Raw genomic sequence first — 15,057 nt, 5'->3', positions numbered from 1 at the left:
CCTTCACCCCAAAGAAGAGGTGAAAAGTGACAAAGTATTAGGCACATGATTTATACTCCTCCATCAATCTTACTAAATAGAGGTTCTTGACTTGCTGGCTGTAGCTCTTCCCTGATACATTAGCAGTACTGTGACACTGCACATGTCAATCCCCCCCTCAAACTTTTTTTTTTTTTTTTTTTCCAACAAAGCGTTACCTTCTTTTTTCATGACTGGAAGTTTAATGGTAAAAATGCACATGTGTTACTCTTTGCATTACATAACATATGACCTTCAGATTCAGGAATGATTCAAAAGGCGAGCGCTTCAACATCTATAAAGTGATGTAATTTAAAAAGTTTGGAGTGATGCCGTTTTGCCAAGTTTTGACGCCCTCTAAAATGGCCTAGGGGTACAATTACACTGTTTGTTAATTGCTGCCTATGAGAGGCACTTATCAACACCCACTTTTGTTTAAAAAAATCTTTCTGTTACTGTTGCCTGCCTAGATTGAGTGGCTCTCACAGTAGGGTTGATGGCCAGTGTTAATTGCAAGAGTATGAATAATTTAACTCAGTATTGGCGAGATGGGAAGAAAAAAAAGCCCACAGTCGATATGACCGCTCCATCTGAGAAGCTAAGGGGATCCCTAAGGCGGAGGCCTGAAAGATTCTGGGTTAGATACTAAGGGGTTTAAAATTCCTGGTCAACAGTGGAATTGAACTGTAGCCCCTCCAGGGTTCTGTTCCTGTATGCCTATTCAGCTCCTTCCTCGCCACTAATGGCACTAATGGTGGATCTGTGTTTCATGGGGTTCAGTTAGTCCATTTTATGACATTTTTAATTTTATAGCACTCATGGAGCCCCATGCATGCCTGTCAGTAGCACTGATGGAGGTTTTTAATTTGTGGAAAACGGCTGTGGAGAAGAAAAGGCTTATGAGCTAATGATTATAATGAGACACCTCATAAAGCTGAAAATGATAAACCTCCTTTTAAATGTTTGTAATTACGGCTATTATAATTATATTATTATCTGAGGGCCAAGATCCTGAACATGTAAATAACTTTATATGCTTAAAGATTACTTTCTTTAAAACGTAAAAAGGTGTTAAACTACAGGTATGTACAGCCATCATATATTCACACCTAATATCACAGCACATATTCAACACCTAATTAACACTGAAACATTTGGCAGCAAGAAACTTTGGCCCCTGAAAAAACTTTGGCCCTTTATTTCGATTGCAGTACTGTATAACATTTGGGGACGTAAATTGAAGTTACAAGTCTGCCATCTAGTGGAGGACTAATGCATTTAACACAGAGAACAATGCTGAGGCTGCTGTAGAAACAGGACATAACATTATTCTCACTTAGAAATTAGTACATTAAGTATCATTAATTTATGAGTGTGCTAATGTTTTGATTTACCTTTTTTTAAATGCAGTGGCTTATGGATTACTAAAAGAATGTTTATATTATACAACGTCGTTAACACATTTGCTTTCATACTTAATTTTTTTACATAAAACAGATTAAATTTTTGAAAAATAAAATTTAAATCCTGCCATATATACATCTCTCTCTTGCACACACACACACACACACACACACACAAACTGTGTGGGAGGAACAAACATACTGTTGCACTTTGGAGTGCTGGCTCAGGTTATTGAGCCTCTAACCGAAGCGTGGAATAAATTTGTTCTCCACAGGCATGGCTACATTCGCTGTTCTTTTTCTTTTTTGGGTTTTGCTACAGCAACAGCTGCAGATCTTTGCAGGTAAGGCATCCAATAGCTCACAACGCTCAAATTAAGACAATGATCAACATAACCACGCAATCAAAACGGATCATGGCTTTCTTATCCATAAATAACACGGGTGTTTTAAAGACAAGTAATGGAAGAATAAGCGCTTACTGTAAGTACATTTTTAGAGATCTGCGCTTAGGCTTAATCATTTCAACACTCTATATCTCCCCAGGGCCAGTCTTCCTGGATAAGTGGGAGGCAGAGATTGTTTTGCAGAGGCCCAGGCGTGCAAACACAGGTGCCCTTGAGGAGATTTTAAAAGGGAATTTGGAAAGAGAGTGCATAGAGGAGAGGTGTAGCTTTGAGGAGGCCAGAGAAGCCTTCGAAAATGATGAGAAAACAGTGAGTAACAAAAGAAACCCAGTAATACCTGACCAGTCACTATATATGTTATTGCACGGGCATGACATGAATAAACCTATGGTTGTGTTGTGGTTTTTACAGATGGAGTTCTGGTCTGGTTACGCTTGTACGTTTTTAAAAATTGTTTACTCCAATTTAACTTTTCCTTAAAATAAAGAAACAAGAATACATTTGATGCTCACAGATGAGTAAAATTATCTTAAAAATATTGTCATCATTTCAGATGGTAACCAGTGTAAATCAACACCGTGTAAAAACCAGGGGACATGTGAGTTCCAAAAGAGCACCTACACATGTCATTGTCAACCAGGTTTCACTGGACAGAACTGTGAAATAGGTGAGACCAAAAAAACAAAACAAAAAAAGACTAAGGTACATTTAAAACCAGTACATGTCAGGAATTTCACAACGTGACCACTTTGTTCCATGTTTGTTTGTTCAGTGACTGTCAAGAACTGTGATGTTAACAATGGTGGCTGCATGCATTTCTGTTCTACAACGGATACTCATGTGGCAGTGTGTTCCTGTGCTACTGGGTACAAACTTGTGGAGAAGGTCAAATGCGAGCCTGAAGGTACAGTAATCTACAGCTTTTTTTTATTTCTCCCCGTTCTCTTTAGCCCGTTCTAGAGTAGTGACGGTTGAAATTCTCTTAAACTTCAACTGTATCATTTAACATACTGTATACTGTACACTTTCCATATTATGAGCTATTATACTGTATATAAGTTACAATGTGCGCATAAAGTTCTGTATATACACATATACTGTACAAATATAAACTATTAGCAATAAACCATATTTGTTTACATACTGTAGACACATCTTTTTGTGTGTGTTTGTTTTTACAGTGAAGTATCCCTGTGGTGTAAGAAAACTGAGCAAAAGGATTTTTGTAAGGTCTTTAGGCTCTAACATGACCAACAGAACAGAACCTAACAAAATTCTTACACATGCAAGTGTTCCCATCACCAACCAAACTACAAGCCAAAAGAAAGGCAAAATCTCATCTAATCGTTCCAAGCTGCCCATAGGGTTCTATAACACCACTGACTGGATCAACAATAGAACTCGCATCATTGGTGGAGAATCAGCATCATCACCTGGAGACATTCCCTGGCAGGTAAATTAAGAGCCTGGGAAACTTCATGACACTTATGATCACATGATAAACTTATGATTTTATGATCACTTATGATGAACACTTTATGTATATATATATATATATACTTATTATATTATGATGATGCAAAATATATTATTTGGACAATGGCCTTTTTGACTGGTGCACTTTAGGTGGCGTTGGTGCTGCGCTCCACCCAGCAGGTGTTCTGTGGAGGTTCTATTCTAAGCCAGCAGTGGGTCATAACTGCAGCACATTGTATAGAAGAGAGCAAGCAGAGACCGTTTTTCGTCAGAGTCGGTAAGACTCCAGGCTAACAGCAACAACAAATATATAATCTTACAAGCGTGACCTGACCAGAACCCCATCTGTAAAAACTACAACAGAACCATAGGTTTATTCATGCCATGCCTGTGCAATAACATATACAGTATAGTGATTGGTCAGGTATTACTGGGTTCTTCTGTTACTTACTGTTTTCTCATCATTTTTGAAGGCTTCTCTGGCCTCCTCTGGCTAATAAAAAGAGCATTTCGCCTAAACACCTTTAGCTTTGATTATGTGTTGGCCAATGCATGTGTAGATATACAGTAATACCTCTCAGAACCACTCTTGTACAATTTGAGTACAGGAACATACCTGTATCATTAGGGGGGAAAAGTCCATTGATATGATAATCTGATCATTCAATACATTTAGGTCATCAGCTGACTTCAGTTTATTGCTATATACCTTTGTTGAGCCTAGACCTGACCATCTGAAGGAACCCCATATCATAACACTATCTCCAGATGTTTGTACACTGGGCACTATGCATGATAGGTGCATTTCTTCATGCACTTTCTTACTTAACCTCACATGACCATCGTTCTGAAATCTGAACTCATCAGATTAAAAAAATGACCTTTTTTACTGTTCCAAAGTCCAGTCTTTATGCTCCCTAGCAAATTGAAGCCTTTTCCCCTATCAATCTTATTAACAAGTGGTTTTCTTTTGGCCACAAAGATTTTTAGTCCAAATCTTGTAAGATCTCTTTGCATTGTTCATATGGAAATTCTCCAAGTTTCACTATTAAACATAGCTGTGATTTCTCCTGTCGAATCTTTTTATAACACAACTTCACCTATAGTCAAGATTTTCAACAGCTCAGCATTATCCTTACAGCTTTTAATAATATGTTACCCAATTCTAATCATTTAAATGTCTTCTGTGCTTTATGCAGGCCAATAAACTGATCCTTCTAAAATGGTGACACTTTAAGCCAGGCATTACTGTAAATATTTACTTAAAAATGTGGTCATTTAAAAAATAAAATTACAAAAGTACTAACACGAAGAATGTGTAATTAATGCCATGGAGACCTTCTTGTGTCTTTTCATTTTTTAATAAAAGGTCAAGAAGGGTTTTGCTACAGTAGGTATAACATACAGAAGATCTTGCAAGCTTAATGATTTATCAATTATATACAGTCTAAAATGAATATAATGAAATGAATCCAGGTCTAATTTAAATTCACATTTGAAATGTGACAAATGCAGTGCTGGCCCATACTAATTGGTATGTCCTGCAGGTGAGAACAATGTCAACAAGAAAGAAGGCACAGAGCAGGATCTAGAGGTGGAAACAGCTATAATGCACCCTCTCTTTGATCCACCCAAGAGCCAATACAACCATGACATTGCTCTTCTGCGCCTACGCAACTCCATCATTTTTAATGATCATGTGCGGTCCATCTGTATTGGACCCAGCGGCTTCAGCAAGTCCCTGCTTCAATCTGGCACACTGGCTACCATTAGTGGTTGGGGCCGGCTGTCCTTTCAAGGACGAACTGCAGAGACACTTCAGAAAGCTGAAGTGCCCTATGTGGACAGAACCAATTGTAAGGAAAGCAGCAGTGACCTAATCACGCACTACATGTTCTGCGCTGGCTACCAGAACGCATCCCAGGACGCATGTCAAGGGGACAGTGGGGGACCCCATGCCAACCATTATTATGAAACTTGGTTCCTTACTGGCATTGTTAGCTGGGGGGAGGAATGTGCCAAAAAGGGAAAGTATGGCATATACACACAGGTAGGCAACTACTACAAATGGATACAGTTTGTCATGGGTATCACCAAAAAAATGCCATATAGTACTGTTGAGTCTTAAGTAGAAGATTTTCATTTCTCAGGACTGATGATAATTAATAAGTGCGTAAGTATGTGTATGTGTGTGTGTGTGTGCTCTGCGATGGATTGGCACCCTGTCCAGGATGAACCCTGCCTTGTGCGCTAAGTCTCCTGGGATAGGCTTGTGGCCCCTTACAACCTTGTATACAGGATAAAGCGGTATAGATGATGAATGAGTAAGTGATAATTATTTCAAGATTAAAATTGTTTACTATTAAGCAGTACAGTGGAACCTCAGATTGCGAGTACCGTGGTTTGCGAGTGTTCCGCAAGATGATCAATGATTTTTATCGATCAAATAAATTTTAACTTGAAAAACAAACAAATCTTGGTTTACGAGTGCCAAGTATCATCATGTCATGTGATCACAACTGAGACAAAGTTTTTTTCTCTCTTGCGCTGTGGAATTGTGGGTAATTGTCTTCCCTGCTCGGTCTTAGTACACGTCTCTCACTTATATAATCAACATCTGTACATGTGTGTATTGTTTACCATAACACTGTCACTATGTGTCTGCGCGTAAAACATCTTTTTTGTGTTTGTATCCTTTTTTTATGCGTGTGTGAACAGCATGCCTGTACTGTTTATTATAACATACATGCGTGTAATGCAAAAGCAAGTCACATTAGAGAGTTTAAAGATCCATTTTCTTTCTCTGTATCAGCCTGCAGTTTGTGTCTGTGTGCGCTTGCGTCATTGGATACTGTGCCCCCTCACACATACACACAAACACACACACACACACCCTCCTTCTCTCGCCTTCACACATACACAGACACACACACTCTGCTCTACGTAGAAATACTGCTTTGTCGCAATTCTTTTCAAAGGTAGAGTGCAGGTAATTTTTTTTTTACTTTACAGCAGTGATTCTGTTAGTGTTTCCGTTAATGCGTGTGTGTGTGTGTGTGTGTGTGTGTGTGTGTGTGTTTACTGTGTAAGATGAGAAGCCTTTAATTTTACTTTAGCCTCACACACATACACACACACACAGCGCCTACGCGCATAAACAGTATCACTTATCTGTTGGGATTTATTTTTATTTTAAAATGCAGGTTAATTTTTTTTTTTACTTTGTATTTTGTATTAATTATTTTTATGTATTTATTTTTTTGGACTGTGGAACGAATTATTTGAGTTTCCATTATTTCTTATGGGAAAATTCACTATGATTTACGTTTTTATTCCGAAATGAATTATGCTCGTATTCTAAGGTTCCATTGTACTTTTATATATAGATATATAGATAGAGGTTCTTTTGTCGACTGTGTAAAAAGACAAGCCAAAAAGACAAACACAAGCAATACACACATTCCAATATAATGCAGCTGTTGTCTTTAGATCTAAATACTGAAGAAACCATAGACTAAAAAAGTAGTAAGTGTAATTCTCCTTAAAGAAATGATGTTGGAATTGTTGACAAATTCTTAATCTAATTACAGTTTTAATCCCTGTATTTGCATATTTTTAAATAAAGCAATCTTAATGTAAGCCTTTGAGGGGACTGATTTTTATATATGAAAAAGAAAAAAAGTAAAATACTTGACCGTGTTACTTCCAAGTCAATTGCTTCTCAACAAACAACGTATAAAAGTGTATTTTAAGTCAATTTCTTTAAAGTGGGCACAAAAATAGGACAAGATTCTAAATGCATGTCATGCAACAACCCCCTCCCATCCCTACTGGACTGGCAGAAATCAGTTCATAAATTCATCTTGTAGAGACGAAAGACCAAGCAGCGCTACAGCTTTGAACTCACACACTTCAGAGGAAAAGAAGAAATGTGGTAATCTGAGAATATCTGACACTCAAAGCCGACTTTGTGATTGTGTGTGCCTAAAAAGACTCTTGGCCCAATTCTGAAAAAAAAAAAAAAATGCTGGATCCTCCCCAACGCTGATCAAGGCCTTTCAACCATTTCAGCGGCTTTTCAGAGAGAGCGAGAGAGTGAGAAAGACCAATTCAAAGTGCATTTCTATAAAATCATTTATTTAAACATGTATATTACAAATGTACATTTACATGAAAAAAATGGTCCATAAGTGCTAAAGTTGTTACATTTACAGTGTAGTGCATAGTCAAAATGAATCAATTATGTACATCATTTAAAGCTTTTCAGGCACAACAAACTGGAAATAAAAGTGTGTGATGTCTGTATCACAAAAATGCTACAGATTTTGGGTGGTTTGCATAGCATTCTGAGGTGTAAAGTAAAAACTTACTAGCAAAATAAATAAATTAGCACCGTAAAGAAATGTGCACTTTGGAGTCGATCCTGCTGCTTCACCAAACTCATTTCCACTTCAAACGCAGGCATATCAAAGACAGCCCTCCAACTGGGGGCTTGATTTGATGTGGTAAATTCATATAAGTCCACAATCAATATTTAATTATGCGCTGAACCCAGTAGGCACATTTCATGTCGGCGGTAGAACCTTCTCTAATATGAAGCCGAGATGTATTAAATGGAGAAATAAACTAGGTATGTTTCGAGTCAACTTGTACGTTAATCTCTGGCCCTCATGACTTAATTAAGGTTCTTCATACATACGTGTTTTAATAATACACTGACTTTCTCCCAAATGCTTTTTCAGTAGGACTTTTATAGTTTTAATATTTAAAGGATTCTGGGACCTTAAATTTGTTTCAAATGCTTCTAAAATGATCTGGGGGAAGGAAAGTTACAGTACTGCCCACAGTTTGTTAATGAAATTCTACTTTATGCAATCACATGTTATTGTGCCTAAAGCATTCAAAGAACTTGACAAGGTTTTTTTTTATTTGAAATGGATTGAATAGGTAGTCCAAATGCACAAAAGTTCGCATCTCACGTCCACATTCGTGCTGATGGAGAAGGCATGTGCTGAGGCTGGAAGGATGGAAATAGCAATAGAGTACCAAATAAACTGCTGGTCCTTTTGTCAGTTCTTCGAAGTTGGATCTTGGAAAACACTGAAAAATTGATGGTACAAAAATTGATGGTAAAAAAAAAATATTAAAAAATGCTTCGATGTGTTTTAAATGGCGCACCACAGTGCTATAGTGTTTGGCTGTAATGTCTCTTTGCCAGAGCAAATCTGTCAAGCATTACTGTAAGTCCAGTCAATATGTGGGTCTCTCAAATCCACAAGACACCCAAACTGAATTCAAAGCACTGGAAGTCCTTCCTCTGTCATGGGCAACTGATTTGGAGTGATTTATATAGACCTTGAAACAAGTGCAATGCCCTAGTGCTCTCATCATTCCATTTGCACAAACACTCCAGTATGGTGTCCAGTAACTTCTGTCAAAGGCTTTTTAGGGTTTTTTTTTTCTTGAATGCAGGAAATAACATTTGAATAAGTATAAGTTCCAAATCCAAAATAAAAACATCATAATAAAAACCTTAGGCTACAGGACCCATCTCTTTGAAGAACAGAGCACAGCGTTGTGTTTGAGTGGCATGGATAAAGCTCACATAGCCATGAGGCTGAACATGCCAAAAGACAAACAGCATGAAGTCTAGAGGGAGCTGAGCTTCCATGTTTTCAGTTTTCCACGTTCTGTAAAGGACACAGACCAACACATTAAATATAAGACTACTGTATACACCGTACCAAAGATCAAAGATGAAAAGTCTAAAGGCAGTATTTACTCAGGATTAATGTTTTGCGGCTGAAAAAAAAACCCATCTCACTGCAACTAAACTCTGGCAAACTGTACTCTTTACTAAAAAAATTATAATAAATGCAATCAAAATGATACGGAAAATTGTACGGAAAAATATGTTTTTTTTTATTCAAATAACTTCACCTGTGGTTTGGGTATGGAGGCATGACATGTCATGAAGAGACAGTTTAACGTACATGGCTGTAAAGGCTTTATACAACCTGTCATCCATTTCTCTTTTATTTTACTATAAAGAGAGATTTTTTTTTCTGTTTTGACATTGCAATAGGTTTTGAGTTCATTAAAAAAGTACAAATGTCTCCGTTCATCTACCTCCTTTAGTATCTCGAAAACTTTTAATAACCCAGTAAAACAACAGAACTGAACTTTATAAAGCATGTTAGCTAACTGTGTTTTTAATAACAGTGCTTGTCAAGTTTTCTGATTTGTGCAAATTTTACTTTTTAAAATTTAGAAAACTGTAAGTGCAGACAGGAATCATTTATATGAAGACACAGCGTCAAGTGCTGTGAGTGACATTTAACACAGAAGAGATCAGAGAGACTCAAGTGGTGCTTTTATGTTTGCTTATTACATATTCAACTCCACACAAATAACCAGAATTTACACAATGTGTTGGTTTATTTCAGTGGATTGAGAATAGAATCTCTACTTGTGATTGAGATACTGTATGTGTAAACGGATTTCAGTTTAGTTCAGGGAAAGCATGTAGTGATGAAATGAGTTTCTTTGGCTGAACCCAAAACAGGGCACTGGTGGCTCAGTGGTAGGTGTTTCGCCTGCCATGCGGAAGGCCCGAGTTAGATTCCCAGCCAGTGCCCAAACCCCAACCACTGGATGCAGTGCCGGTCCCAAGCCCGGATAAAATGGGAGGGTTGCGTCAGGAAGGGCATCCGGCGTAAAACCTGTGTCAAGTTGTAGTGCGGACTGGATATTCCACAACAACTTTGGCTGAACCCAAACAACTTAAAAGTGTTGCTTTAGATAAAAAATTTAGATTTTTTTTATATATTATGCATATTTCAAAAATGTGCTTTAAACAAAGTACATAAATTTACATTTGCTGTCAAAACAAAACTATTTTACCTTGCAGTTTGGAGGGCCCTCTGCTGCAGCTTCCTGGAAAACCATGCAGGTTTGGAACAGAAAGTCTGTTCTGTTTCTTGCTCAGGCTCTTCATCACCCTACAAGAGACTATGCATTAGTTTCCAAACAACACCATAGCACAAACCCTACTACAAAACACTGACCACTCCCTTTTAAATGGCGTTTTAAACTAGGAAAGCTGAGAAATTATATTTACTGTATGGAACAAGACAATTTTTAACACACACAAAAAATAACTGAAAGCACACTGCAAGCTCTTAATACATTGTTGAATTATAGTACTGCCAGTATTACTAATGTTACTGGATGTTTCATATGTTATAATGGTGTAAAATTTAATAGAAGTAAAGAGAACACACCAGCGACCACCGTTCTCCTCTTGCTGCAACTGTATGACATCACCACACTTAATGATGAGGTCATCTGGACCATATGTCTGAGAGCCTGCTGCAGCCTTGGATTTACTTGGAGACTGGCAGAATGTGACATTTTCAGATCAATCAGAATAAAGTATTGAAAAAATATTTTTGAGTGTAAGAATCAAGAGTGTGAGATTGAACACACTCACCAAACGGACGGTGTCCTCTTCTTCCGTATCAGACAAGTTAGAGAGATTTGCTCCACTCCAGTCCTCTAGATCTTCACAGATATCAACCGAGTGAATGATACCTGACCAACCTGACCAACCTGACACACACACACACACACACACACACACACACACACACACACACACACACACACACACACAATCATGAACACTGTGTCCTCAGAAGCAGTACATTTCGACTTTGTTACAGCTGGTGTGTGTACACACTGTGTCTGGTGTCCCGGCGTTTTGGAGATCGGCTCCACGGGTCTGGACTGCTGTGGCCCGACTCCATGTCCTCCGAGCTGACTGACGCTCTTTGCTTCATGCTGTGTTAGGTGAGGAAACAGGATACTAAATGAATTACTGAATCAAACACACAAACACTTTAACCAAAGAAACTAGCCAAATTGTCCAGCAGCCCAACATAAACTGCACCAAGAGATTCAAGCCTGCATTCAGATCTAGGAAGAGACTAAACTTATTATAGCGCAGCCACATGCTGAGTTAGATGAAACAAAAGTAATTAAAATGTGATTTGAGAAGATTTTTATCCAAAATGTATTAGTTCACCACTTGTCTGTAAGTAAATATAGGATTTCTAACAAATCTCATTCAGACATCTGATGGGCCATGATATGATTACCAATCAGTCTTACTGATATTGACTAGATACTAAGATCACGCCAAACATCAGCTGCTTTTTAAACACTGTGATTAAAATATCGCTTTTAAGCATGGTTTAGCAGCCAAAACCAGAGAGCCAAACCCGGTGCTCTTGGTTTTTTCATTTTTGTATTCCATGCAGAGCTGCGTTATGGATAAGCATGTAGTAGGTTTTCTTAATGGAAGGCCATGGCATGTGGGACGCGCAGCTGTGGCAGCCCTGTGTGTGTGATGAAAGAGAATCGGAGCGGCCCGCTTTACCGCGGAGCGTCACTGGCGCTGGGAGGGGTGAGCGAGACGTGGGCTCCGGGAGCGCAGACAAACACACGCACCCGCTGACACGGACACAAGGTCCAGGCGTGGAAGGCAACCTGTAAGGACCCCACGGGTAGGCCGCATGGTCCTGCAGGACGACAGGCAACCACACACAGTGCAGCTTCATCCTCCCCGTCATCATAAACATCATCATCATACACCTTCAAATCTATTGTATTTTATATTAAAAATAAACTACTATAGCAATAATATACACTTAAAATCAGTTTTAAGGGGAACACCTGTATCCCTGTTCATTTATGCTTTTATCCAATCAGCCAATTATGTGGCAGCACCATAACCCATAATTATACAGATATAGATCAAGGGCTACAGTTCATTTATGCTCAATATGATTAATTTTACGTAATTTACATGATTTAATGAATGTAGGATGATTACTGGTGCCAGACAGGCTGGTCTAAGTATTTCAGAAACAGCTGATATTGATATTTTTTATACACTGCAGTCTGTCAATTTTACACACAATGGTGCAATAAAACAAGTCACTAAATTGCAGTTCTGTGGGTGGAAATGCCTTGTGGAGGCAGAGAGGAATGGCCAGAATGGTTCAAGCTGATAGGAAGTCTACAATAACTCTAATAACTCTTTACAAACATGAGGACAGAAAAGCATCTCAGAACACACAGCACCCTAAACACCCTCGAGGCAGATGGGCTACGGCAAATTGTCACACGCTTGGCCTGATTGGATATTTGCATCACTTATCAGTTATACAAATATTCCTGTTATTTTCTGGATAGGAAATTATTTCCTGTTTTATTCTGCTTCCATTGTGCCATTTTCAAATGAGAAATCACATTGATGGTCTGAGATACTAAAAGTGTTGCGACTACAGTATGCGCAGATATGTTCATATCGACACTCTAATCCTATTTTAGTTCTACAGTATACAGTATATTCAGAATACAACTAAAGCAATAGGCAGTGTAAGAGCAGGACAGGGAGATGTCAAGAAATCAAAGGCTAAAGAAGCTGAAGTGTGAGGGGAAAAAAACAGATAAACAGCCGGAAAAATGTGCTAACAGTGCTCTAATTGTCTAAAAGCAGTGAATTTATCAAAATGCTTACCTCTCAGAGAGGGGCGGAGACAGAGGAAAGTGCTCAGCCAATGGGTTGGAGTGACACAGTTCACCTAAGTTAGTCACACAGTGGAGGATTTGTTGAGTAACATCTATCAATTTTGAATGTAAAAACAAAAGCTTGTTTTCTGCACCCACCTTTATATTTCTGGTGGTTGGTGAGAATTTTTCGAATTGCGCTCAACCAGGCAAGTTTGACCTCCGCTGTCGGTGCCTTATGATCACGAATAGGGAAACTATCAACATACAGTATAGATGATAAAACCTTTAACCCTCACATTAACCCTTGATACAAGCTTACCTGCACAACATATACCTCTTCTCTTCCACTGTACCAGATCTCAAACTTCTTTACATCTCCTTTTACATTCTCGGTGATGCCCACAGCACTCATCTGCAGGAAGGCATGCAGAACCCATCACTTATAATTATGACTTCTTACTACATCTCTCTCTCTCTCTCTCTCTCTCTCTCTCTCACACACACACACACACACACACACACACACATCGGGGAGGCCAATAATGACCTGTAGCTTTAGATTAATAATAAATCAAGAAAAAACAGATGATCTTAAGCCAACAGAAGGGATGATAAGAATCCCATCGGTACTTACTTCTACACTTGAACTCGAATGAACCATTACATTTCTCTAAATTCTGCTAGAAATTAAATCTTTAATGCACTTCTGCTGTACTTTATTTCTATCACCTTTACTGCTTAATCTATTATATCTGTTTATCGTCTGATACATGTATATAATTGGTCTTGTACTTTGGCCCTTGTTAAATTATGAGAATATTTCTTAAGTCTTGGCTGGAATGGGTAACATCTGGTGCTGGCTGGAGTGTGGAGTGTGGAGATCAAATGGAAAACTGAGGTGCAAGTAAATGAGGTGAATAAGTACTTAATGAGGATGTCTTGCCCCTGAAGGGTTATGGGAGGAGAAAAACATACATAGCAGGAAAAAAAAAAGGTGCCCTTTTTATCACAAGATGAGAGTGTATCCAGGTCCGTGTTACTAGACCATTTAATATATATACATATACAATATATACTGTGTGTATATATATATATATATATATATATATATATATATATATATTTGTATATTTGAATATAATTGTCTATGTGCTAGAAAGCCTGTGTTGGATAAATCTGTTTTACTTCCCATCTTGTTCAGATAAATCTTGCCTTCTGAGTTTCGATTGGTTACAAGAATTAAATCACATCTATAATTTGTTAGAACTTCACTGAGCAGGAACTGTGAGAATACTATAATCTGAAGGCAGGGCAAATTTTTTTAAAGCAGTTTGTTTAACGCCACTAAAAATATAAATGTATTATTAAATTACATTGTCAATGAAGAGTGTAAACATTTACAGTACTGTGCAAAGGTTATCATCAGTCATCAGACATTACTTGAAAATGTTACTTAAAAACATTTTCTTCTATGCATTTTTCTGCCTCCCATGTTCTTTAAATGGCTGACTATTTAACAACCCCCTGATGATTCGTTTTAAAAGGTAGTGCAACTTTTCTCTTTATCATTTGTCATTTGGATATTTATGATATCTATTTTTCTTTAATTTGTGATTACACTATTTTCTTTGTATGACTTTGTATTTCTTTCTTTGTATGTATGACTGGTTAATATTTTGTTGTTGCTATCAGCCCCTAAACAAGTGCTTCCTTTTTTGCAGCTATAAACTCGTTGTCTAATCAAAATGAGGACTATCTCTGTGTAAATAAACACTCTTTGTTAGGTCAATACCTTAAGACAATTTTTGAAGCTGTAGGAAGGTGTCTTATTAGCGTGCTCGCCATGATCTTCCCTGCGCTTGCAGAACAAGAGTGCACGTTCGTACAGGAACAGATGCCTCTGCATGGGTTTGAAGCGTGCAAGCTCCTTCATCCGCGTCGCCCCCCTCTTATGACTGATCCACACACTGAAGGAGCCCTGCATCAAGACCCGGCCCAAATCACACAGATCACCCTATCACACACACACACACACACACACACACACACACACACACACACACACACTTACTTAAATCTTGAACAAAGCACAGTGATGTAAGATGAACAGTAATGTAAGATGGTCTTTACGTCATATTGTAAATTAAAGATTTCATTTTCTTTAACCTATAACT

At 38.1% G+C, this 15,057-nt stretch overlaps 2 protein-coding genes across 2 annotated transcripts in view; one reads left to right on the top strand and one right to left on the bottom strand.

Moving 5' to 3' along the window:
• Positions 1–1,665: 1,665 nt before the first annotated feature.
• On the top strand, positions 1,666–6,747 carry f9a (coagulation factor IXa). The gene is made up of 8 exons (XM_053505771.1): positions 1,666–1,765; positions 1,968–2,137; positions 2,240–2,264; positions 2,382–2,495; positions 2,601–2,732; positions 3,010–3,281; positions 3,455–3,581; positions 4,852–6,747. The coding sequence occupies exons 1-8, from the start codon at positions 1,699–1,701 to the stop codon at positions 5,430–5,432; spliced, it is 1,488 nt and encodes a 495-aa protein (XP_053361746.1). The 5' UTR covers positions 1,666–1,698; the 3' UTR covers positions 5,433–6,747.
• A 19-nt stretch (positions 6,748–6,766) lies between these two features.
• Positions 6,767–15,057, bottom strand: part of mcf2a (MCF.2 cell line derived transforming sequence a) — a 40,149-nt gene continuing 31,858 nt past the window's right edge. Inside the window, exons 22-30 of the mRNA XM_053505770.1 lie at positions 14,676–14,897; positions 13,203–13,295; positions 13,040–13,115; positions 12,891–12,954; positions 11,046–11,146; positions 10,797–10,915; positions 10,588–10,700; positions 10,208–10,305; positions 6,767–8,994 (exon numbers count right to left, since the gene is read on the bottom strand). Coding sequence (XP_053361745.1) covers positions 8,954–8,994; positions 10,208–10,305; positions 10,588–10,700; positions 10,797–10,915; positions 11,046–11,146; positions 12,891–12,954; positions 13,040–13,115; positions 13,203–13,295; positions 14,676–14,897 — 927 coding nt within the window. The 3' untranslated portion in view covers positions 6,767–8,953. The remainder of the gene's footprint in view (positions 8,995–10,207; positions 10,306–10,587; positions 10,701–10,796; positions 10,916–11,045; positions 11,147–12,890; positions 12,955–13,039; positions 13,116–13,202; positions 13,296–14,675; positions 14,898–15,057) is intronic.

Source organism: Clarias gariepinus, chromosome 10 (assembly GCF_024256425.1).
Source record: "Clarias gariepinus isolate MV-2021 ecotype Netherlands chromosome 10, CGAR_prim_01v2, whole genome shotgun sequence".
NCBI classification, from domain to species: domain Eukaryota; kingdom Metazoa; phylum Chordata; class Actinopteri; order Siluriformes; family Clariidae; genus Clarias; species Clarias gariepinus.
The sequence above is the reverse complement of the archived record's forward strand: the minus strand, read 5'-3'. Positions and strand labels throughout refer to the sequence as shown.